We start from the raw sequence: 26,469 nt of genomic DNA on the forward strand, positions 1-26,469 counted from the left end.
TGCCTTTGAATTCTTCAAAAGCCATGTCAGGCTGAACCATCTGCAACTTGGCTGATGATTCTATCAATTTTCTTTTCTATCACTTTCTTTTGTTCATTTCTTTGAAAAGAAACTGTTCAATCTTTCTCCCTGCTTCCCCTATCTAGATTCTGAGGACACAGACTGTACACATAGCTTTTTCTCTTATTTTTTTCTTTCTGTTCTCTCTGAAAATGGCAATAAGACTGAAGAGAGAGGATAAAAATAATGACCAAGCAATTCTTTAATTACGAGGCTAAGAGAGAAAACTAAAGGAAATATCTCTCTCCTTGGAGGGAGAAAAACTGATGACAGATGGTTATCAAAGGGCTTACGATCATATCTTTGAATGTAACTTTTCTGGAGATCTTTTTGATCAAACAGAGTGCGTTCTGTTTGTGATGAAGTGGCAAAGCTGTCCAGAGGCAGAAAGGAAAAGATTGTTAAGCTGGGTATGTGTGAATCAATGGATGATGATAACATATACCCTACAGGCATCACAATATTGTAAAGTAATTAGCCTCCAAATAAAATAAATTAATTAATTAAAAAAAAACATATAACCTACAGGGCTTAAAAAGTAAGTGATCTTTATGAAGACATAGGCTAATTTTCAGAGTAACCTTTTTCTAGTTATTTGTCTTTAGAATAAGATCAATGGATAATTCTGGTCATCACAGTACAATTCATTTAACTTGCATTTTAGCTTAAGTCTCAAATAACTTTTTTTCATTAAGAAATCCACGCAGTCAAGAATATCATTAAGACGACTTTGCAAGAAGCCAGTGGTTCCAAACTAATTTTTTCACATAACCTGGTAGCTCATGTGGGGATGGAGACAGGTCTATTTTGAGTTTCTGTTTTAAAAGATTGAATAATATCTGCTTATTCATATCCATATTCAGACCCATTAATTTACTGCTACCACCTCCCCAAATTCAGGTGGGTCATGTGACTAGTTTTGGCCGATGGATGGTAAGCAAGATGATAAGCATCACTTCTAGGCTGATGCTCTTTTTGGCTACCATGGTGACTGTGGAGGCCATGTGTTGAGACAGCCAAGCCTCAAGACAGCAGAAGCCTGAGTCACTTCCCATGAGGGGACGTGGACAGAAAGTTGTCCGATTTGTGTTATATTTGATATTAGATCTATGAGCAAGAGATAAACCTTGGTTCAGTTAAGTCACTGTGATTTTCCAGGCTTATTTGTTATACTAGCATAATTTAGCTTATCCTGACTAACCCAGGACCTTGACGGAAATCTAGTCTTACTTCACTTCCATCATAAGAATCCTTCCTACAGCATCCTTGAGGTAGCACAAATACTTCTTGAACACTTCAGGAATATTACCAAGTCATCTAGCAAGCCCTGGGATTTCTTTGGAAGGAATGATGCTAAAGCTGAAACTCCAGTACTTTGGCCACCTCATGCGAAGAGTTGACTCATTGGAAAAGACTCTGTGCTGGGAGGGATTGGGGGCAGGAGGAGAAGGGGACGACAGAGGATGAGATGGCTGGATGGTATCACTAACTCGATGGACGTGAGTCTGAGTGAACTCTGGGAGTTGGTGATGGACAGGGAGGCCTGGCGTGCTGCGATTCGTGGGGTCGCAAAGAGTTGGACACGACTGAGCGACTGAACTGAACTGAACTGAATCTAGCAAGCAATTATATAATGCTTACCATAGATAGAATTTTTTCAGTCATAATGAAATCTTTTATGTCTTATTTTACCTAATTCTCACAAAACCCTTAGCTCATCAATAGCCTTTCCCTTATTTTGCAACTGGAGGAGCTGAAGCACAGAGAAGTAACTTAGAGTTGAACAGATCAATGAAGACACTTGCCTAAGGCCACACAGCAAGTTAAGCAGTGTCCCAGGAATCAAGTCCCAGCAGCTGTTTTCAGTTCATGCCCTTAAACACTGCACCATGGATAGACTGGAATCACATTTCTTTTCACATAGACTATTCAGTAAGATACAGAATCATAAAAACCCCAAAGGCAAGGCTGGAAATGACCGTAGAAGTCAGTCAATCAGTACGTTTTACATGGAGGAACAAAGTCACCCTCAAATCCATTTTTTCTTTAGTGAAGAAGAAAAGTCTATCATTTCTTTTCAACCTAGTGGCCTGGGGAGCCCTAGCACTCAGCGGAAGGGCATCAGGGACCAGGGTAAGGGCCTCCCTGGAGACTCAGATGGTAATGAATCTGCCTGCACTGCAGGAGACTTGGTTTGATCTCTGGGTCGGGGAGATCCCCTGGAGAAGGGAATGGCTGCCCATGCCAGCATTCTTGCCTGGAGAATCCCATGGACAGAGGAGCTTGGCGGGCTATAGTCCACGGGGTTGCAAAGAGTCAGAAACAATTGAGAGACTAACACCTTTTCAAAGACACTACATTATCCACATCAGCCCTGTTCTAGTCCGTTTTATATAGTAGGTTTCTGGGTACAAAGTGTATGTGAATCAAGTATTTTGTCGCTTTAATAATATTAAACAATGATGGACTTCTTCATATTTTTACTGATATAGTAGGCTTGCTCAGGACATTGCACTAAGCATTGTAGGGTTTCACATCAGCTCGGAGGTGGGGCAGGGCACACGGATGGTATAGCCCAGAGGGCAGTTCTGGGGCCAGGATAATTTGCTGCTTCTATAAACACATTCACTAGGTTGCTTGACCGCAAGAACTCCCCTAGTCATCACTGTGCCCTATGGTGGTACACAGTAGAAGCTCTATAAACTGTATCTTAAAGATAGAAGGTGAAATCTAACAGCCCTTGATGAAAGCATATTTCAAAAAAAAGAGTAAGCTCATTTGAGTCAAACGAGGTAGCACGTCTTGGCCCTGGAGACCCAACATCAGAGAAATGGCTGATCAATTATTGTTGTGAGTGTTTTCTCTGTATATACTTGAATGAGGAGTGGCGGATTCCTTCTCCCCAAATCCTGGTGAGTGATGATCAAAGAAATGAATTAATGAATGAATAGATGGGGGGGATTAAAAAAAGAATATTAAATTGACTAGTTCATTCTCAGGGAAACAAATGACCATCCCCAGAAGGCACAGGCAAACACACACCAAGGCAGGCTTCATTTTAACACGACTAATTAAACCACAAAATCATCCACGTTTGCTGATCACATGAAGAGGTAAGTTAGAAAGTGTTCATTGCTTTAAAAAAGCATTGCCCTGCTCACCGTTTCTGTGTGCTAAGGGCTGTTCCAGTACATTTATGTATTCCGTACTACTACACATTATGTACTATTAATGCACACATGGCTTAATTTACAAATTGGTTACATTAAGACAAAGCAGTATATTTGAGAAGGGGAGAGGTTGATGGGGCAGAAGGGAGGCAGAGAGGGGTCTAGGAAGGAATGAATGGAAGCTGGGCTTGCTGCAGACCCTCTTACCTTCTGTGGTCCCATCTAGTCCCATGATGAGTTTCATTACTCTGATGATTTGCTCTGCTACCGGGGGGCTCATGGATGTGGCATAAGCAGCGCTATGGGAGTGAGTCCGTAAATAATCCACAAGGCCCTTTAACGAAGGAGGGAAATCCAAAAAGAAGGCAAATAAATCTGTGTTGGTGGACCCATCTCCACATATTACAGCAGAAGACATTTGATTCTTGAACGCCGTCTGATTCCAGGCGCATCACTAAGCTATTTGTTTTTTCTATCCATTCTTCTCAGCCTCTCCCTCAACAACATAGAAGGTATACAAAAATAGGAGCTCCAAATTTGGAGTTGAGATGTGTAAGGCATCTTCCCGACCCTGGAATCGAACCTGGGTCTCCTGCATTGCAGGCAGATTCTTCACATCTGAGCCACCAGGGAAACTCAAAACCAGATGTGTAAAGGAAAAACGGCCTCCTAGACATTTGTTTGGGTATCCAGGTCATGCAAGCAGTGGTTTAGTATTCAGGAGGGTACAAAGAATGATCTAGAATGTGTCTTTATTTTTGTCCTTGAGCATAGTACATGAGCTTGTGCACATGAAGAAGTAACGGCAGGGGAAGTAACAAGATATGCAGACTAATATACGCAGCGAGGCTACCAGAAGGCAGAGGAGAAAGAGGGGATGTGCTTCTTGGGAGTAGACACAGGAAGCTCCACTGAGGCAGTAGGATTGCATCTTGAAGAAAGACAAAGATATAAAGAAAAGTTCCAGTGTAAGGGCGCAGCAGAAGGGAGAGGAGAGATTGACTCAACGTGGAGGTAAGGACAAGATAAACTCCGGTGTGCTGTGGGCTGGAGAGAACCACAGGGAGTTTTGCACCGCAGTCTTTGGAGCGCTGACTGGCTGCAGGATGCTGGTCTCTACGGCGGTAGAAATGGTTCTCCACCAGCATGCCTGATCAGCCTGAACCTGAGGTCAGCAGTAAGCATGCTGAGAGCCTGAAGGAGCTCCAATCACCTCCTTCTACAGCCGTGTGGTCAGGGGAGGCTCAGCGCTGGTGCCCAGGGGCACTCAGCCCGACTGGGAAGACATCCTCCTGGCTCACAGCCCAGGACTCTCGGGGTGCCTTTCAGAAATGCCAGTGTGCTCAGGATGGCTCTGAGTGAGCAGTGGGGTCCATGAAGCGGCGGTCACTTATCTTCCAGGATCATGAGACAGCTTAGAACCCCACTTTGGTGCCTTCTCAGTCACTGCCTGGAAGGTGACCTGGGGGGAGTTCTGCTTCGAGCAGACCATCTCCTCCTGACCCCCCTGCACTGGCCACATCCACACCCACCTCTGTGCTTGGCACCATGCCCGCCTGTCACTTTTCCCTCTCAGGGTGGGTGTCCTGGTAGCTCACAGCCATGCGTCCTTACCCAAGCATTTTAAGTATACATTGTTTATCTTCCTATGAGCTAGTAACTAAAGTTAGTAGTGACGAAAGTAGAGTACCTGAAGTCACTATACACTTTCCTAAACGTTCCCACAGTAGTCAGTGGCTTGCCTCCCTGGCGGCTGGGGGACCAGGTAGCTTCAGTCCGCCTGCCCTGCTCCCTTCGGAATGTCTTTTGTCTGCAGTCCCCTCTCCAGCACTCCTGCTCCCCTGACTTTCTTTCCCCTGCGTTTCACACTCTTCAGTCCTGATTTTTTTGTGTCTTCTTCCCTCTCCATCGTTCTACTCTGGTTTCCTCTTTAGGTCTTTTAATTTTAGACTCTCCATTCCAGTTTTTTTTTTTTTTTTTCCTCTCTATTTCCTCCCTTCTTTCCTTCCCCCCCACCTCCCTTCCTTCCCTTCTCCCCTCCTTTCTGTGCCCATTCCCACCCCCGCCTCCACGCTCCTTCTATCTTTCTTTCCAGCAAGTCTGTACAAGGAGATGCTCTGGACTATGCTCCATGTGCAGGAACCTGAGAAGAAGAGGAGGACAGAAAGCCTAGTCCCCAGCAGCCATTCTCCACTTGCACTAAAATCAAAATTAAGTTTTCTGTTTGTTCTTTTGTTTAGTGAATCTTATAAGCGTTTTCATCACCTGATGGAGGTGGTATCCATCACTGACCACATGGTATCCAAGAAGTTCACTTTGGAGCATGGAAGATGCGGGGGAGCATCAAGGAGTAAGAGGTGGTCATTTTCCAGAGGAGCTGCAGCCAGGCTGTTCTTCATGCTCCTCTATGAGCAGAAGCAGGGGTTTTCTTTCTCTACTGAAAGCTGGTACCTCCCAGCAGGATGCTGGGTGGGATGCAGGAAAAGGGATGATGTGGGCTCCTGTGGTCCAGGAAGGAGAGTTTTGAGGAGGTGACTTGGCCTTAAAAGATGAGTAGATTTGGATAGTTGCAGATGAGGGGAGAGGCATGGACATGGGCTAAAATTAGGGATAAAGATGGCATGTTAATCAGCACAGGATGGAGGAGCCAAATGAAGGCAGACGGAAAAGCTAGTGCCTCCAAGAAAGGTAATGAGGGGTTGTTCCCTCCAGGGCAGGTCTGACCTCAGAGTTACGAGACAGGATCTGGAGCCTGGATCACTTACGTTCAAATCCTGGCTCTGCCACTTGCTGATATGAGACCATGGGCAAATTACTAAGCTTCTCTGTGCCTTAGTTTTCTTCTCTGAGAAATGGGATAACAGTTATACTTTTTTCAGAGTCATTATGAGGATTAGAGCTAACATACACATGGTGCTTAGAAAAGCATCCACTGCATAGTGAATATCTGGTGCTCTTGGTGGCCATTGTTAATGGATGGCCGGCTCGGAGAGTCTGAACACTCAGAGCATGAGGTGGGAGGAGGGGGCAAAAACCAGACACTTGGTGTGTCTTTATCCCAGCCTCCTTGTCCAGCAGAGGGTCATGCTGTATGCTTACGCCTCCACGCATTGGTAGATCTGGGCATCAAAGATTTGCACCCCAACACTTCCCCCATCCTTATTGGGTGGTAACAGTGAGAGTGCAAAGAAAGGAAAAGAGGCATTTCAAAGAAGGGAGAATCTAGACCTTATGGCAACAGTGCCTCACTGAAGAGATGGAGAGACCCAGAGCTGATGCCCATGGGCTGCTTGAGGCTCCATTGTAAGAATTTTAAATGTATTTCACATGCATCATTACCTACAGTAACTCATTTTAGCTTCTCAGTAACGCTATGAGTTAGGTACTATTTTGATCTCTACTTTATAGGTGGGGTCACTGTGTTAAGGAACAGATCAGAACATTATCCCACCAAAAAGTGGCTCGATAACAAGGATTTGTACCCAAAGAGTCTGGCTCTAGAGTTCCCCTTCCTCCCACCCTTTAGCATCAGATTATATTACTTCTTCAGAGCACAGGAGCTGGCTTGGTAAGGTGATGGGGAGGCCCTGGGGAGTGCAGAGAAGACTGTTCATCGCTACTCATGTGGTGTTTCCCCTAATCACAGAGACTGCACCCTGGGGGGAGGTGAGGAAGGGGAGAATTTCTAATACACACACCTGTTCACAGTTCTAAACCATGGATTGAATTGTATCAATCTCAAAATGTGTCCTGTATATTCCTCTTATTTCTCCAAAGAGACTGGGACCTCCTTGAGAGTAGCAAACAGAGTTACAGACTTTATTATATACTCTCTTAAAATCTATAGTAGTGACTACGTTGCAGGGGTCTGGTAGATACTGATGGTCTAATGGAAATCAGAAGGGTTTTAGGGACCAAGGAAGGATGCTGAGGGTCCCTGAGGTTCAGTCAGCGGGTACAAAGCTGTATTCTTAGGAACTAGTCTAGCAATATTCTCTTAGCTTTGGGGCATCACTGACAAAGATCAAAGAAGCGAAACAAAGCTGGCTTTGCCTCCTAAAGGTGCATCCTCAGTCCTCAATTTCCCTCATGAGTTGAGAAATTTCATAAAGCCAAGGTCACGTGCATCCTAAGTTTGAGTAAGTGCCTCATCGGCACAGTATCACTTCCTTTTAAGAGAAAGACCGTCTTGTCCACAATCTTATTTCTTTCAGACTGAGTCTACCTTCTCAGAGTCTGAGTGTGTGGATGGAAGTTAGCTTGCTTGTGTGCTTCAAAGAGGGGAGCTCCCGGGGGCACCTCAGCAGAGCATCTTCAGGGCAGCCTTGGCTCCTGGTTTCCGATTTGCTCCTATCACTCGCCCACTGGTTGCCATGAGCCCTGAATGAAGAGTTGGCTTTGGTCCTAGGCAAGGAGAGTCTGGGCTGTGTTTTCCCTCAGGGAGGGTTAGAGGTCTTCTCAGACTGAGATTTCCAAAACCATTAGGAAGTACAAAACCCTGAACCTGGAGTTCAAGGACAAGAGTGGCTTTTCTGAGGAAGTCGGACAGGAGGCTCTTAGGGTAAACACCTTGGCATTCATTCCATGATCCCCATCTCCTTCAAAGGGCTGTTAATTCCAGCCAGGGCTGAGCATGCAGAGCAGAGCTGGCTTCCGCCTTTGGTGCCAGGCTTCTGGGCTAATGTTCACACCAAACTCAGCTGCTCTCCCTCGGTCCCTCCTCCAGAATCCCAGCCCTGCGCCCTACCAGCCCTGAGGGTCACCTTTGCTGCATTCAGTTGCGAATCTCTGGTCTCTTGGAGGCTGTGAAAGCCTGTGGTCAGCTCCAGGCATGCAAGAGGACATGAGACCTGTGCCTGAGAGAAATCTGGACCCCAGAAGCTGGGGTCTGTGCTGTTGACCCCATCTCCTTGGCAACTGGGTCAATGCAAATTAAAAAAATAAGGAAACCAGCCCCATCAGCTCAGGCTTTCTTCAAAGAAGAAGGGAGGGAGCTCTGACAGGTGGAGAGAAGTACCTGACATTTCACCTGAAGATCTTGAAAGGACAGAAAGCTTCAGTGTGGGTTGTTCATGGCTCAGCTACAGCAGCTCCGAACTCACAGGGGGCAAAACAGTGAAACCCAGCTGGCTCTTGAGAGACCATTTTAGCAGTTTCCCTGGGGTCAGGAGAGTCGGTTGGGCCAAGGCAGACATGAATTTCTAGGACATTTTGTTACTGCAAGGCTGGGATGAAGACAAAATCTCTACTCTCTGAGGTTGTATCTTAGCACCAAAGCAATTTTTCTCTTGTGTGTTTCCAAATATTTTTTCTTCCGTGACACATCTGGTTGCTAATGCATGCACTTCTGACCTTGACCTGCTCCATAAAGATTTCTGGAGCCTCCTAGAAACTGTTATTAAGATTACAGTCCCTGCACCACTAACATTGACATTTAAAAAGAGAGTTAAGACCCAGAGAGTTTTATTGTTTTCTAGATTTTTGGACCCAAGTGATTATTTCACCTCTCAAGATTTACTAGGAAGCCTAGGAACATAGTGAACTTGAAATGATCAATAATTCAGAAAAATGTAAAGTCCTAGTGTGTACACTTTAACTTGTTTATGGTTAATTTTGTTGCCTTTGTAGAGTTTAATATCTAGAATGTTGGATATTTTGTAATAGTTCCCCGAATTGAGATATCTATTTTAAAATATTCAGAAAAAAGTATGTAACATGAAACTCTGAAAACTGAATTCGAATTATTTAAACAGATACTAGAAAGATTTTTTTCCCAAAGATTTTCAGCATTTGCCCAATCCTATGTCCTATCAATTAAAAAACAAATTCAAAGTGAAAATTCTTCACAAAATTCTTCAAAGTCCAGGGGAATTAAAATCCATGATTTAAATGGAAACTATACATAATTTAAAATTAACATAATTTAACAAGTTAAAGGCACAGAGGAGCAGATACTAAGTACGATTAACTCATAGGCTCATTAGGCTGGAAGGAAACCAGTTTATCTGCATTTGTCACAGGCTCACCAAAATGATTCCAGGCAGGTGTTTTTATCTGTACTGTGCTGTGCTTAGTCGGATAAGACTCTTTGGGACAGGCTCCTCTGTCCATGGGATTCTCCAGGCCAGAATACTGGAGTGGGTAGCCTTTCCCGTCTCCAGGGGATCTTCCCAACCCAGGGATCTGAACCCAGGTCTCCCGCATTGCAGGCGGATTCTTTACCGTCAGAGCCACCAGGGAAGCCCAAGAATACTGGAGTAGGGTAGCCTATCCCATCTCCAGGGGATCTTCCCGACCCAGGAATCAAACCGGTATCTGCTGCGTTGCAGGTGGATTCTTTACCGGACTGAATTTTAAATCATCAGGGAACAACACGAGACACGCTCTGCTGCTGCTGCTGCTGAGTCGCTCAGTCGTGTCCGACTCTGTGCGACCCCATAGACGGCAGCCCACCAGGATCCCCTGTCCCTGGGATTCTCCAGGCAAGAACACTGGAGTGGGTTGCTATTTCAGGCCTCATATCCTGCTCACCCTCCAGGCCTTGAAAACTGCCCGGTGTTTTCTTGGTTTTTCATCTTCCCGGTTCAGGGCTAACGGGTCTCTGCCAAACACTCTCTAATTCTCGCTGCCACCTAGTGGTAAATTCAGAGACTGCAGTGTAATATAGAGGGAGAAGGGGGAAGGAGCGGGAGGAGATATCCTTCTGGTTCCAAGTATGCCAAGAAGCTGTTTTTTAAAGAACAAAAAATGATCCATATATTTTTCTTCTTCCTGATTACGGCAAATACTAAATATTAATGATTTTTACAATGGCTCCGTATCTACCGCAGATCAACAGAAAGTAGGTAGGCAAGAGCAAATATACTTTAAAAACAGTCCGCCTGCCTTCAGGATGGGGAGTATGTGAGAGAGCGTACTGCGCTGGGCGTGAACTGGCAAGCAGGAGCCTCTGTTTCGAGCAGGTAACCACATGCAGGAACTCTAAGGGGGAACGTGGTGACAGCTGGCAAACTTGACAGCATTTCAAGGATCCGCTCACTTCAGTTTATTCAGGTTCCCTCGGCTCAGGAAACAGAGTTACGCTTGGTGAAAAATCTTGTAGCTCAGAACTGCTGCTCAAGTCATCACAAAACTGCAAGCTCACAAAGCGAAGTAGCCTGGGCGAGGGCTCACCTACATTTAGGACCCTCTGATCCCATGGCTTCGACAGTCGAGGAAGGGAACGTCGAGCCTCGCGCTAGACTTTAGCTGAATTCTGTAAGATCCTGGGCATTCCCTATGTTTTCAGTACCCCTCGATGAATTCCCGCAGGCCTGTGGAAGGAGGCTGAACAGCAGTGCTTTGAGCTCAGATGAAAGTGGTGCTTTTTGAAGGGCGAAGGTCACCGGGAGCTCTGAACATTTTTAGCGTTTGTGCAGCGTCTCATGGCAGGGTGGGTTGCACGCAGTAAAATCTGCCATTTTAAATCATGGGCTTTCCGCACCCAGACTGTGTTCAGCTGTCCTCCCTGGTTTGTCTAGCTGGTTTACCAGGAATCTGAGCTCCTGTTCCTGAGGAGGAATCGGGAGTTTTAGAGAAGATATAGGCCACCTGCATACACGGCTGTGCCCTCCCCAGGGGAGCCAAGGCCACCCTCACAGTCCCTCTGGGGCAGGTGTACACCTGGAGGAGAGAACCATCAGGGCTTTGGTAAAACTGTTGTATGATGGAGCAGAGAACTGGTTTTTTGAGCCCTGAAAGTCAGGTTTTAATATTTCATTTTCTTCCTCTCGTCTTCTTCCCTCTTCTTTAAAAACCTTTTCAAAAATTTGTGTCATTTTGGTGACCTCCTGGGTGATGTTGGCAGTGGAATGACAGGGATAACACTTAGTCTGATTCCATCAGCTCAGAATCTTCAGTCACACAAATAAGATATGAGAGGATGACAAGATTAGACTCATGGCTTATCCAAGACTGTGGGAGAGAATTTGCAGAGAAAAATCTCTTATGGACCTAGAGACTGTCATACAGAGTGAAAGAAGTCAGAAAGAGAAAAACAAATATTGCAGAATCTCTTATATGTGGAATCTAGGGAAAAGGTACAGATGAACTTATTTGCAAAGCAGAAATAGAGACACAGATGAGAGAACAAACATGTGGATGCCAAGGGGGTCAAAGGTGGGGGGAATGATTGGGGGATTGGGATTGGCATATATACATTCTTGATACTATTAATATGTATTAAGTAGATGACCAATGAGAACACACCGGGTAGCACAGGGAATTCTACTCAGTGCTCTGTGATGACCTAAATGGGATGGAAATCCAAAAGAGGGGGGGTATTTGTGTATGTATGGCTGATTCACTTTGCCTTGCAGCAGAAACTAACACAACATTGTAAAGCAACTCTATTTCAATAAAATATATAAAAAAGATCTCCAGTCTTGCCACTGTTTTGTTAAAACTCTGAAAATCCACATCTTGTCGCAGAGGGTCAGTGTCTTCAACATCTGACCTCTGCCACTGTTCCTACCAGCCACCTTAAGTTTTTCCCAAACTACTTACAGTTCTGCAGCATCACTTCTGTGGCTTGGTAAACAGCATTCTCTCTTTTTGAAATATGACCCCCACACCCCGTCGTCACCTTTGGTCTACAAGACTGACAGTCTTTCTGAGACTTCTGAGTCTTTTTTCGGTCCTGCCCTCTCCTTTGCACTGTCTTTGCCTGTGTGCACAGCCAGGGTTGTCGTTTCAGGATCACGGGATTACTCATCACAAGAGCCTCTGCACTATCAGAGAATGAGCTCCTTGACCTTCTGGGCCTCCCGTGCCTGTGAACCCATGCTGCCGAGGCCGCCTTAATCAGTCAGGTGTGCTAAACTGAACTGAAGCCCTCAGGGAAACCAGAGGACCCCCAAGACTGCATTCCCAGGGCATTCAGGTTTTAAATAGATGCAAGGGATCTGTCTCTTACCTTCCTTCCAGCTATGTAACCTCCCGCGGCTCCAAAGCTTTTGGTGAACGTGCCCATACATACATCAATATCTCTGGGGTCTAGTCCAAAGAACTCCACCACACCCCGGCCGGTGGGGCCCACGGACCCAATACTGTGAGCTTCATCTATGTAGAGATAAGCTTTATATTTCTTCTTCAGAGCCACGATATCGGGCAGATGCACGATGGAACCTTCCATGCTAGGGCAAAAGAAGAAATGCTTGTCAGCAGTGAGTACCCACCAGGGAGGCTCTGTGTCACTCTCCCTTTCTGCCCTGATACCAAACAGGGATAACCGGACACATTTTATTTGGTGGAGATGTGCTCTCAATCTTGTAAGCCTGCTCTGGCTTCATTTCACTGGGAGGAAATTAATTTACATTCAATGGATTTAAGTGCTTTGAGTTGTTAAAGCTAATTCCCAAGTAAATAATTAGCTCACTGTGCTGTTGATTAGCTTATTTGTAAAGTCAACTAGCATAACTAGACTGATCAGACTGGATTCCACGTACTTTGATAATTTTAAATTGCTCTATGTCAATGCATCTATATCAGCCTGCTACTACTTGGCCAGGCTTCCCAGGCTACACTTGTGGTAAAGAACCCACCTGCCAATACAGGAGACATTAAGAGACACGGATTAAGGCTTTCCTGTGGCTCAGACAGTAAAGAATCTGTCGGCAATGTGGGTTTGATCCTTGAGTTGGGAAGATCCCCTGGAGAAGGGCATGGCAACCCACTCCAGTATTCTTGCCTGCAGAATCCCATGGACAGAGGAGACTGATGGGCTACAGTCCATGGGGTTGCAAAGAGTCGGACACTACTGAGCGACTGACACTTTCAAGAGACATGCATTAGATCCCTGGCCAGAACCTCCTCCAGCATTCTTGCCTGGATAATCCCATGATCAGAGAAGCCTGGCAGGCTACAGTCCATACAGTCGCAAACAGTTGGACACGACTGAAGTGAGTTAGCAGCACGTCTGACCTAAACTCAATGCTTGACTTGCTGAATATTAAAGGAAGGAAGTAAAAACACACAAAAGGGACTTCCCTGACAGCACGGTGGATAAGAATCCCAGCTGCTAATGCAGCAAACACAGGTTCGATCCCAGGTCTGGGAAGATTTCATGTGCTCCAGAGCAACGACACCCCTGTGTCACAACTACTGAGCCTGTTCTGCAATTCCTGAAGCCTCTGCTCTGCAACAAGAGACGCTACCTCAAAGAAGCCTGTGCATCTCAACAAGCAGTAATCCCCGCTCGCCCATGAGAGAAAGCCCATGAAAAGCAGTGAAGACCCAGCGCAGCCATAAATAAATACATAAAATTATTTTTAAAAGAGAAGATCAGCACCGAAGTTACAGGGAAAGGCACTTCTGCCTAATATAAGGAACAACAAACAAACAAATAAAAAACACACAGAAGAACTTGAAGACATCATTACCAGGGAAGTCTCTTAAGACATCACAGTGTTCATTAAAGCACAGGAGAAAGGACTTAGGCTCTCCTGTTGAGTCCTTACTGAACCTGAAGACTTATTTGAGGTGTCTGCTGGTGTCCCCTCTCTTCCTTTAGGGCAATGCTTCTCACTTGTGTGAGCATCAGAATCCTTTCAATGCTTTATTACATTCGAATGGTTTGTTACAAGGCAGGTTTCTGGGCCCCACCCAGAGTTTCCAGTGGGGGTCTGGGGTGGGTTGAGAACTTGCGTTTCTGTCAAGCTCCCGAGAGATTCCAGGATTTCTGGCTGCAGACAACACTTGAGAACCACTGCTATAGATTAACTTTTGTTTTAGCCCTAAGTGCTTAATTGTTCACTGCAGTTTGCAATTTGGTAAATTTCCTTGGGATTTTAAATTGCAAAATCACTTTAAGTTCTCCAGCAAAGGGAAAGACAGGAGGTAAATAAGCAAGTAAAATGAGCATTCGTATTTACATGGCACCTCTGGAACCCAGTGGATTTAAAAGAACTTCTGTCTTCAGTCAGTTCTCAGGACATCTTGTGAGCTGTGTTTTCCCACGCAGTTTTGACTGCGCCGTCAGCTAAGCTCTATGAAAACACACAGACTCACACTCTCACCCCCATGAAGGAGCTTGTCAAACAATTCAAGCCACCCATCAGTTTAGTTCAAGAACTAGTCAACTGATGCAAACAGAGACTTGACCGTCTCTTCTTCTTAGTTTATTTATTAAATTTAATGTATTAAGAAAATAGCTTAAGTGTTAGGTCCATTCAGTCAAAACAGTTCAGCTGTAGGGTAGTCACCTAGACCAATGGGGAGTGGATGATCTTTTTAAAAGAATCATCTATTATTTATTCAATTTTGGCTGTGCTGGGTCTTCATTGCCGCACGGGCTTTTCTCTACTTGCCATGTGCAGCTCTCTCACTGAGGTGGCTTCTGTTGTGCAGCACGGGCTCCAGGCCTTGACAGCGGCGGTACTTGTGGCACCTGGGCTCAGTCGTTGCGGCTCCCAGGCTCAGTAGTTGGGGTGCACGGGCTTAGTTGCTCTGTGGTGTATCGGATCTTCTGGGATCAAGGATTGAGCCGAAGTCTCCTGCGTTGGCAGGCAGATTCTTTACCACTGAGCCACCAGGGAAGCCCCACTTTTTTTTTTTAAATGGATTTTATTTTTCAGAGCAGTTTTGAGTTCACGGCAAAACTGAGCAGAGGGTATAGAGTTTTCCCATATACTGTCTGCATCACACAGGCATAAGCTCCCCGCTTGTCAACAACACCTACCAAAGCGGTACATTTTTTTCAGCCAATTGACTGCCACCGGCACGTCACCATCTAAAGCCTGCAGTTTATACTAGAGTTCACCCTTGGCATTGTTCGTGAAACTGAGCAGGGCCTTGTGGGGCTCCTGGGCACAAAAGCCTTTCTGTCCCCTGTTTCTTGTTTATAGGGAATAGGCTTCAGCCTTCATAACTTTCCCTGAGTTCCAAAGTGTTAGCCACTCGGTCGTGTCTGACTCGTTGTGACCCCATGGACTGTAGCCTGCCAAGCTGCTGTATCCATGGGATTCTCCAGGCCAGAATACTGGAGTGGGTTGCCATGCCCTTCTCCAGGGGATCTTCCCGACCCAGGGAGCAAACCCAGATCTCCTGCGTTGCAGGCAGATTCTTTACCATCTGAGCCACCAGGGAGCCCATAAGCTGCTAATCAGGGAAGGGAGGGGGTGCAGGGAAAAGCAGTCAAGAGACAAGAGAGCAGCCTTGGGGCCGGGTTCTGGTTCTGCCTCAAGCGGCACACACAGTGTCTTTGAGCTCTTCTGCAGAACTAAAACCCCCAGGTGGAGGATGTTAAATACTTGATGACACATTCTTCATTCCAGAGGTCACAGAGTGATGACTTCATCAGGAGACCACCTGAGGCCAGAATACAGGCCCTGCACACACACCCTGATCCCCAGAACCCTGCCTTGGAACCTCTGCTGTAAAACTCCTCACCAAATCCCCGCAGGTTGGGACCCACAGTTTTAAGGGCATTATCCCCTTGCGTCCCACTTTGCCTGGCAAAGCAATAGAGCTATTCCTTTCTACTCCATCCAAAACTCTGTCTCTGAGATTCAATTTAGCACCAGTGCACAGGGGCTGAGTTTCATCATCATACACTCTATGGGTTTGGACAAATGCATAATGACGTGTACCTGTCATTATAATATAATACATACTACTTTTTTTTTTGCCCTAAAATATCCACTGTGCTTCACCTGTTTATCCATCTCTCCACCCAACTGCTGGCATCCAGGGATCTTTTAGCTGTTTTCATAGTTCTGCCTTTTCCAGAACTTATATAGCTGGAATCATACGCTATGTGATGTTTTCAGATTGGCTTCTTTCAGTTAGTAAAATGCATTTAGATTTTCTCTGTGTCTTTTCATGACTCTCTAGCTCATTTCTTTTTAGTGCTACTATTCCACTGTCTGAAAGCACCACCAGTTTTGCTGATTGAAAGACACTTTGGTTGCTTCCAAGTTTGGCGATTATACATAAAGATGCTACAAACATCTGTGTGCAGGGTTTTGAGAGAACAGAAGTTTTCAGCTCCTTTGGGTAAATACCAAGGAGCAAGATTGCTGGATTTTATGGTAAGAGTATGTTGGTAAGAAACCACAAAACTGCCATCTAAAGTGACAGGACCACTTTGCATTCCCACCACCAGCGAGTGAGAGCTCTGGGTTCCTGCACACTCTCACCAGCACTTACTGTTGTCAGTGTTCCAGATTTCAACCTTCAATAGGTGTAGTGGTATCTCATTGTTTTAATTTGCATTTTCTCTGATGGCATACGATGTGAAGCATCCTTTCCCGTGCTTATTTTTATCTGCACAGCTTCTTTGGTAAGGTGTATGTTAAGGTCTTTGGCCCATTTTTTAAATTCAGTTGTTTGTTTTCTTATTGTTGAGTTCTAAGCGTTCTCCTCCTTGCATCTTTTAGATAGCAGGGCTTTATCAGATCTTTTGCAAGTATTTCCCCCAGTATGTGACTTGCCTTCTAACACTCTAGATATTCTCTTGCAGAGCTGAAGTTCTTAATTTTAATGAAGTCCATCTTATTTGTGCTTTTCACAGGGTCATTCTGAATGGATGCTTTCAGATTTTAACAACACGAAGATCATAGAGTCATCTTTTCTTACTTAAGTTTGCAAGTTAATTCCAGTATTTTCTTAGAGTAATTGCTTGTTAAAGTTATGCCATTGACGGTGAGTCCAGCCCTCTGACCCCATAAGCTGAGGTGGTAGCCACATCATTTACTAATTCAGGACTTGGGCAACTTAGTTGCTGCTCTCTGCCTCAGTTTCCTTGGGTGTAAAATTAACACGATGATAGCACACTGCTCATAAAGCCTCAATGTGAATTACTAGAAATAGTACTTGTAAAGTGTCTGACACATAGTGGGCACCCGTTGGGTTGCTCTTGTCCTCAGGAGGAGCTTAGGAGGAAATGGTAGCACCGGGGCCTCGTTTGAGAAATTGGGAGCCTTCTGTGTTGACTCAGGAAGGAGGCATATGGGTGTCATACCCAATACATGGATGGATGCCCTCAAAATTCTAGAACCTTCTTCTTACCTTTTAAAATGTTGTAAGTTGGTAATACAAACACGCTAAAAACCTGACATGTCACAAATAGCCATTTTTTGTTCTGGAACTGAGTTTGGCAGGATCCAGGGTTCACATTGAACAGTTTGCAGACACTCTAGGCAGCTAATTAGCCATCTTTGCTGGCACTGGTCTAGCTGATGTTAGGAGTCTGTCTACCCGGTTTATATTTCTTCCTCAAAGATTAATGACTCGCAATACTGCTGATTCCAGGAGTTAATGCAGGGCACACAAGAGTTCTAGAGAAAACTCAGTTTTTATAAAGAGTGATATTCATCCACAATAAGTTTTCATTTTCTCAATGTGACAAAATTTGAATTGAATCTTTCCCCATAGTGGTATATTGAGTTTGGTTTGTACATGAAAAGGCTATCTATGTTATTAAAATTGCTGTCAAAGAATACTGTGCCAAAAATGATGAAACAAACAAACAAACCCAAGAACAGTATTTTCTTCTTGAGTGGAAGGTCATGTTTTCTTTTGGTTTCAATAGAGGGGGAAAAAAAAACAAAACTAAAATACAACTGTAGATAAAAATAATTTCACTTGTTAATTGAAATCTCTCTGCAGGGATTTGGATTATTCTTAAACCAGTAAGCCAATGAATAATCTCTTTATATCTTTTCTGTTACATAATGTATTAGCTAAGTGACAAGACTCCTTTTTTAAATCTCCCTCTCACCACCTTCTCCTCTGTGTTTAAACCATATTACCCACTGGCATGACTGGGAATTAAGCCACTGGTTTGCCAACTTACACGGTGGAAAAATCTCCTTGGTGGGCCCAGAGTATAATCCAAGAGAAGAAAGAAGGTGGAAAGAGAGGAGAAAAAAAAGGAGCTGAGGTTAATTAAAAATCAAGTAACTACTGTTTTCTTTTCCTTTGTCTGTATTCATTTATACCATAGGGATAGAGGTTAGACTTTACTACTGAAGTTCTCAGTTCTTAACCTTACTTTATTTGGGTCAGGAGAATGGCTTATATCCTTAGAGACAATGGCATGCTGAGATTCCAACATTTGTTTATATGTGTAGTTTTGGATATGACTAGATAGTATTTCTTGATTAATTTTATTTAGAAAATTTGGGCTCCAGCTATACTGGTTTATATCCAAGGTTATTTTGGACCCATCTCCCATTTCTAATGTTTCCCTGGTGGCTCAGGCAGTAAAGAAACTGCCCAGAGTATAGGAGACCCAGATGAGATCCCTGGGTCAGAAGACCCCCTGGAGAAGGGAATGGATACCCACTCCAGTATTCTTGTCTGGAGAATTCCAGGGACAGACGAGCCTGGCAGGCTACAGTCCATGGTGTTGCAAAGAGTTGGACATGACTGAAAGACTAACACTTTTCACTTTCCCCATCTCTGGTGTATATTTGAATGATTTTAAAACTCCTCAACCACCATGAATGGACTACTAGGCTTCCCAGAGACACAAAACTAGAAGAGAACGACTTTAAAACTAAGGAAAATGCAGATGAGAACATCAAAACAATATTATTGTACTTCTGAACCCCAGATCATGGAACTCTAGACTTCAATCTCCCTATTTTACAGATAAAGAAACTAAGCCCTAGATGGGTTGATGAGGAAGGTCAAATGGATGCCTCTGCGTTTTCCACGTTCACTTCATCAGATGCGGGCACATGGGCAGACTCTTTGGTTATTGGGTCTCTATCCCTGCAGGGCCACCTGGTTTGAATCCCAGTTCTGCTTCATCTCAGTTACCTTCCCTGGGGCAAGTTATCTAGATCTTGGAACCTGAGTGCCTCCATCCTCACAATAACCTCAAGAGTACTGGAGGTACTTACCTAAGATGGCCCACATGAAATGCTTAATGTGTCAATGCGTAGGCACTTGATAAATGCGTACTTTGTCCTCTGACACCCGTCCTCCAGATGTCAGACAGCTTCGCCATGCAGATGGCTTATTGTTTTCTGAACTGTGTCTTCCTCAACTGAAAATAAATTTAATGATGAGGACTGCTACCCTTGATTGTGGGTTTACTCTGGGCTGGGCTTCTGTCAAGCACTGGCATGTATGATATCATTTAATTTTTACAAAGGAATTCTATGAAGGACACATAGCTATAGGCAGCAACACAGGATCTGTGCCCATGTCCAGGCCTCCCTGCAAATCCTGACTCCCTGTCTTCTCTATATACATATTAATACTTTCATGATCTATGGATGGTGGTAGTATCATTGCTACTACTATTATTATTATACCTGCTGTTGTGGAGTTTATTGACTTCTAGGATTTGGTATCTAGACTTTTCTACCTTGATACCTACCTTGAGACTGATTTGGCTGACTACTCTTTTTGGGAGTTTTGAAAAAATTGATTTATGTGAGCTGTCTGTGGTAGGGGGACTTTGCCCATGGGGCAAACCACAGACAGAAATTAAAAAGATCTGAGAGTGAAAATTCTAAGGAAGATTCACGTGGATGTTAACAAGGTATACACCCATAATACATCTCTGGGAAGTAGCGGTGCATTTGTTGATTGCTGATTTTGCTGATATCAGGTAGGACCTAGCCCCAGCATAGCCATTACCAAGGGGTTTCTTTCTGTAACTGATGGGACTATTTGACAGTGAAATGCCGGTGGTCTGCTTAATTCAGCCATGATCAAAGTACTCAGAACACACAACTTCCTTTTATTGGAGCTGAGTTCTGTTTGTTTGCAGTTGGGTTCTGTTATTCTACTTCAGGGAGATGCCCATCTCTGGCTCAGCTGATCCGCCCTCCCACCAGTCCAGGCCTGACTGACAGGTGTTTAGATAAGGGCTCTCCTCCCAGGCTGGCATCTGGCACAGATCTCACAGGGAGAAAGACCCAAGCTGGAGGTCGTGACAGCCTGAGAGTCAAATCGAGATTATTTCCTAAAAGTCGCAAGTTCCGGGCCTGTGGTTGGTTACATGAGTCTATAGCAGGGCTTCTCACCCTCGTTACTGTTGGCTTGTTGAGCATGTTGCAGGGCCCACCCCGTGTGTTGTAAGTAACTCCCTGTTGCAGGGCCCACCCTGTGTGCTGTAAGGGGGTTGGCATCATCGCTGGCCTCTGCCCACCTGGGGCAGCAGTGCTCTGTTGTGGCTGTGACAAATGACAATTGACAGGTATGCTCGGGTGGTGCCCTTGGCAACGGGAAGAAATGCTGCTCCTGATCGCAGACTTCCTTCGCAACCACATTCCGTCTTGTTGGGAATTTAAGTCCTCACTCCCTTCCTTGCAATATTGTTCATCTTTCCATAATTATAATCATTGGAAGTATCGCCCTTGATTCTTCTGACTTTAGGACTGAGCATTGATTTAGGAATGAGCAACTTCGTTGACTCATGGATTAGGGCATCCGACATAAGCCGGGTTTGGGGCAATTTCGACTTTAGTAACAATCATCAATTTAGAGAATGAAGCAAATTCAATTGCAACCCTCAGTATGAAAGTGCAGTTCTGACCGGCTTAGAGGGTGTTGTGTCTGCTCAGCCCACAAGCTGAGAGAAGACTGAACATGTCTTCAGATGCAAAAACCATCTCCTCTTCCCAGCTCTGAATCAAGAATTGCGCTCCGGGTTAGCCTTACCTTGAGGAAAACGTGCAGGCCTTTTGTGTTCTGATGCCAACAACTGGCCAAGTTCAAGGAGCAACTAGACTTTGGGTACACTGTTGAATTAGGGGCAGCTGAGCTCCCATCAGCAGTACCTACTTTCCTGCCTCTGTCGTAAAGGCAAAGAGTGTTCTGAAGTTGAGTAACCCAGCCCCAGAGGTCTTTGAAACTGTGGGGCAGCCAAGGGTAGTGGGAGGAATCAATGCAAGTTAGCACCATTAGTAAGGATGTTTCTGAAGACACTTTCTCCAGTACACCAGCCTCTGAGGTGCTCCACCGTAGGTATGGTCATGGACAGGTCAGGTGAGCCAACCCCTGACAGCTCACATTGGTGGCTTTGGCTCAGGTCCCTTCATCTCCCCTTTATCTCATTCATTCGTCTCTTTCACTAGGAGAGGTCAGCCTTGCCCCACTTGTCAGCTCGCCATGCGCCTCAGTGTGTGAACAGGTCTCTGGTTGTTCACCTACCTGTAGATGCCCTCCACTAGGATGAGAATCTTTCTCCAAGCTCTGCGGGTTCGAGGCTGGCCGTAGATGACTGCATCTCTCAGAAGCTTCTCTAGGCTCTGCATGTCTTTAAATAATACAAAAAATTTGGAGTCATGAAAGGGTTTTTCTTTTCTTCCTTCTTTATTTTTTTTTAAATTATGGAGTTGGAGTCAGATATTTTACACTCAGGCTTGGGCCTGAATTTTCAGAGAGCAAAGCTGGAATCAAAGAACAACTGGAGGTGAGAGAGCAGTCTATTTCTTAGTAAAATTTAACTCTGACAAGATGAAAGGTTGGGTTTCCAAGCAGGGAGAATAAGCCTCTGCTGCTGCTGCTGCTGCTAAGTCGCTTCAGTTGTGTCCGACTCTGTGTGACCCCATGGACCGCAGCCTACCAGGCTCCTCCATCCATGGGATTTTCCAGGCAACAGTACTGGAGTGGGGTGCCATTGCCTTCTCCGAATAAGCCTCTAGTGGAGGTTTATTCCACTAACCTCCACTACCCGTGGTTTCACAGGCTCTTCCATGGCGCCTCTTAGAGATTGAAAAAATGCACAAAATGCATTTCTTAGGCTGAAGATTTGTTGCCAGGTTAAAGCTAGCCTGGAGAGATGTCATTATCTAACACTCACCGGTCGATCCTTTAGGCACCATCTTGGGAGAGTTTAGCTGGGTTTGCTCGAGGGGCAGCGTGTTTGGCCTGCAGGGGTCTCAGTGCCTAAGCTTTGGGGGGGTGGGTGAATGGATGCGGCGTGGAGGCCACATTCTCGAGTAAAGCAGTCCCAGGCTTGCTTCAAAACTTTAAGGCAGTGTCATTTTCATGTCACTTGTCTACCAGGGGGGCTCGGACTTCAGACAATATGAAGCATCGTCTGGGGACCTAGTTAACATGCACACCCCCAGTCTCACCCCTAGAGGTTCTGGACCAGTTGGCATGGGAGGGGGTCCACAAGTTTGGTGAGTGGGGTCTTGAGACTCCTGGATCCATCACTCAAAGCCAGCCCTTTTTTTTTTTTTTTCAATGAAAATTCTCTACTTTGATTTTAACATTTTTAAATTAACTTTTTAACTGAAGTATAGTTGATTTACAATGCTGTGTTAGTTTCTGCTGTATAGCAAAATGAATCAAGCATACATATACATGTATCCACTGTCATCTAGACTCCATTCCTATACAGCAGATCTGTATTTTGAGCTACGTTTTCCAACCACATTTTAGAAAAATGCATAAGTACCTCAAACCCAACATTTCCAAGGTAGAACTTACAGCAGGTGCCATTATTGGCCCTAATTCCTACCCTCCGCACATTCGAGTCCTTTGACATGTAAGCTCACAGCCCTCCCACTAAAGAGGTGGAGGATGTTTTCCTGCCTCTGACTTGGGTTCAGTCAATGACTTGCTTTGGCTAATAGGATCCAGGGAAGAGAGAGCAGGTGAGTTCTGAGTATGGCCTGAAGAGACCTTCTGTGTTTCTGCTTTTCCTCTTGTGCTTCTGCCAGTAACAGGAAAAGAACACCCCCAGGGCTAGCCCAGCTGGTCCCAGGAGGGGCCCAAGTAGGACAGTTAGCCCAGCCCACCTTCAGTCACGTGGGAAAAATCAGGGATATTTACTGGGTGCTACTGAGGGTTCGAGGCTGTTTGTTGCAGAAATAGCGAATGAACGCAGCCTCCAAAGGCCCTTCCTAACCTAGCTCCTGGCTATCTTCCTGATATTATTTCTCAACATTCTTCAACACACAGCCTCTCATCTGTCTGACACACTTTCCCTCTCTTGTCTGTTTGGAGAACATCTACCCATCACGCAAGACTCCACTAGAGCTCTTTTGGCCAATACAGCAGGCTTTCTTTCTTCCTTGTGTCCTTAATGATATATATATATATATATATATATATATATATATTTGTCTATTCTGTTTAAAAAAATTTTTGTTTTTACTGAAGTATAGTTGGTTTACAATGTTGTATCCATTTCTGCTCTCCAGCAAAGTGATTCAGTTATACATATATGCATTCCTTTTTGTAATCTTTTCCATTATGGTCTATCAGGCTGTTGAACAGTCTCCTGTGCACTACAGTGGGACTTTGTTGTTTAAGACGATATGGTAAACATACACAATGGAATACTACTCAGCTGTAATAATGCCATTTGCAGCAACATGGATGGATGTAGAGATTAGCATATTAAGTGAAGTAAGTCAGACAAAGACAAATGCCATATGACATCACTTATATGTGGAATCTAAAAAGCAACAGAAATGAACTTATCCAGAAAACAGATACAGTCTCGTCTATTCTATTTTTAAGCACTCATCACATTGCTCATTATTTAAGTTCATGTCTATCCTCCAGGGAAGGCAGGGACCTTATCTTATTCATCCTTTTAGCCTAGTCCTAATGCTCAGTGTTTGACTTCACTTTCACTTCACTTTCATGCATTGGAGAAGGAAATGGCAACCCACTCCAGTATTCTTTTCTGGAGAATCCCAGGGACGGGGGAGCTTGGTGGACTGCCATCTATGGTGTCACACAGAGTCGGACACGACTGAAGCGACTTAGCAGCAGCAGCAGCAGCAGCAATGCTCAGTGTTAGAGCTAATTTGATATGTAATAGTTGAATCCTTTATCTTTTCACAGAAAGGATTGTAGACCAGGAAACAGGAAAGGGAATGACACTTTGGGATCTAAATATGAATTATAAGTAAGGACAGTTTCCTCATGCTTCCAGTAGTATTTCTTTAAGTAACTGTCTTTTTAGCTTTTGTTTTAAAGACAGGCAGGTACATCTTCTGAGTCATGACCTAAGATGCAGTATGTTTCTGCATCATTGACCACTAGAGGGCAGCCAAGGAAACAAAAAGCAGCTTTCTTTGAGAATTTCAGGGATAACAGCCCTTCACTTTTATTGACTTTTTGCTTTCGGCTGGGCTCCTAAAGTGTTGAATGAACCCTTGTGGTTGGAGAAACCATTTCCCTTTCCTGTAAGCTGCTGAAGAGAATAAAGAGATGATGATTCAGAGAATAAAGAGATGATGAGTCTAAGCAGAACTGTTTAAAGGGCTTTTCCTCCCGGGACTTGGAATTTACAAGTCTTTATACAGAAATAATACATGATGAGTGTGATTCCAGTAATAAAAGAAAACCCAAGTGAACTAAATTATAAGTCATTTAAAAATCAATATTCTCCCAGTAGTTAGTTGCCTAGGGAAGAGATGGGAGATTGCAAAGGGGCAAACTTCTGGAGGAGAATAGAATGATGACTGCTCTCTTAGTGGAGATATCACCACTGTAGATGAACATCAAAGTTTATCACACTCTATATTTGTAATGAAAAAAAAATCGATATTCTAAGCTTTTGAAAAATCTGCACATGCCTAGATTATCATACTCTTCATGGAGAAGGAAATGGCAACCCACTCCAGTGTTCTTGCCTGGAGAATCCCAGGGACGGAGGAGCCTAGTGGGCTGCCGTCTATGGGGTCGCACAGAGTCGGACACGACTGAAGCGACTTAGCAGCAGCAGCAGCAGCATGCAGTCAAAAAGGTCACATACATCTTAGAGGCTGAGTTTGGGAGTTTAAGTCAACACCACTAAGGAAAAGAAATGTTTCCATCCATTCTTCTAATATCAGACAGCCTGCAAATGCCATTGATGTGTTTGCTGCATTTTGCAGACAGCAGGGAACTCATCGTGTTTGTCATGAATGGACAGCTCTTTGGGGAGAAGTTTTTAGCGGAACTTGAGAAGACCCCTGGTGTCCACCCACTATCCTTGCGCAAAGGGAGAATCAGTCAGTCATGTTTTCCCCTTGGGGGATAAACTAGCTAACCTCTTTACAGAATCACTGAGGCTAGACACAGAGAGGTATGACCTCACTCACTGTAGGATTCTGGGCCCATGGTAACATCTGGTAACATGGTAACATTCTGATTCTCGGGTTCTTACTGTATAATTCTACAGTGTGGGTTACAGACCTGTAGGATTCAGGGGATTATGGCTTATGTTCTGCAGGTGTTACGAGAGTCTACTGTTTCAGCAAATCATGTGCTAACATCTGCAAGGGATTTTCGAATAATAATACTTATTAAAGTACTTATACTCACATTATGTTAATCCCTATGACACCTCTGAGAAGTAAGCAAGAATTAGGTTTTGGCTGTTTTCAGATAAGCAAACTAAAGTCAGAAGTTTGTCAAACCAATAAAACCCAAAACAAACCAGAAAAAAAGATTCAGCCTAAACAAATCAGTTTCTGGTCAGAGTATAAAAAAAACTTGAGTTAGGGAAATTAGAAGAGTACATTTGACGCCGTCCAGGTGCACCCACACAGTGCTATCGTACCGTGTTGTTACAAAGTCATAATGACACAATATGGACTTGCAGTCATCACAACGTTGAGTAACGACAGTGCCTGAGATGTTATTCACCACCACATCTGGCTCATCAAGGCGGGTTCCTTTGGTTTATGACAGGATGAGAGAAGGGAGCTGGCATGGTGGGTGATGAGATGTAACCTGGGGGCTACATTCTGGCTCAAAGCTGCCTAGTTTGTCACCAGTTAAGGAATTAGTAAATCCCAGGAAGAGCCCATCTTTGTGCCCAAAGCTCCAACCAGCCTTAGGTGGCAATGACTGTCTGTGTCAGTTCCTGCACCTGTTTTTGAATTCAAAGCCCTGATAATATCAGCAAGCTTCTGGGATCTACACAGACACTGAGAAGAGAGCCCAAGTCAAAGACGATTACAAAGAAGCCATAATCATCTCAGAAGGCAGGTTTGGTGTAATTCAAAGAGCCTCTTCCTAGAGATTAGAACTGGGTCCCTGGCCTCTTTTTAACTCCCTTGTACAGTGCCTACACGGTTTCTCCTGCCACGGCCGCCTCTTTCCTCATCTCTTGTGCAACTGAGCTTTTGTTGAGACAGGAGAACTTTGTCCCCAGCCATCCCTCACTGCCCCGCCCTGCTGGCTCATCCCAGGCCTGCGGTGGGGGCCGCATGGAAGGCTGTGCTTCCCAGACGCTGCCCAGTGTGCTGGCAATTCACCTCCACCCCCCAGAACTCCAGGAAACCTG

At 44.7% G+C, this 26,469-nt stretch overlaps 1 protein-coding gene across 2 annotated transcripts in view; it reads right to left on the minus strand.

The window, feature by feature from the left end:
- The window catches only part of SPTLC3 (serine palmitoyltransferase long chain base subunit 3), a 150,447-nt gene that overhangs the window by 35,460 nt on the left and 88,518 nt on the right, over positions 1-26,469 (minus strand). For both annotated transcript variants that reach the window (XM_006071072.4, XM_006071071.4), the window contains exons 7-9: positions 21,381-21,486; positions 12,184-12,403; positions 3,438-3,564 (exon numbers count right to left, since the gene is read on the minus strand). In XM_006071072.4, coding sequence (XP_006071134.2) covers positions 3,438-3,564; positions 12,184-12,403; positions 21,381-21,486 — 453 coding nt within the window. The remainder of the gene's footprint in view (positions 1-3,437; positions 3,565-12,183; positions 12,404-21,380; positions 21,487-26,469) is intronic.

The sequence above is a fragment of the Bubalus bubalis genome, chromosome 14 (assembly GCF_019923935.1).
Source record: "Bubalus bubalis isolate 160015118507 breed Murrah chromosome 14, NDDB_SH_1, whole genome shotgun sequence".
Classification (NCBI taxonomy): domain Eukaryota; kingdom Metazoa; phylum Chordata; class Mammalia; order Artiodactyla; family Bovidae; genus Bubalus; species Bubalus bubalis.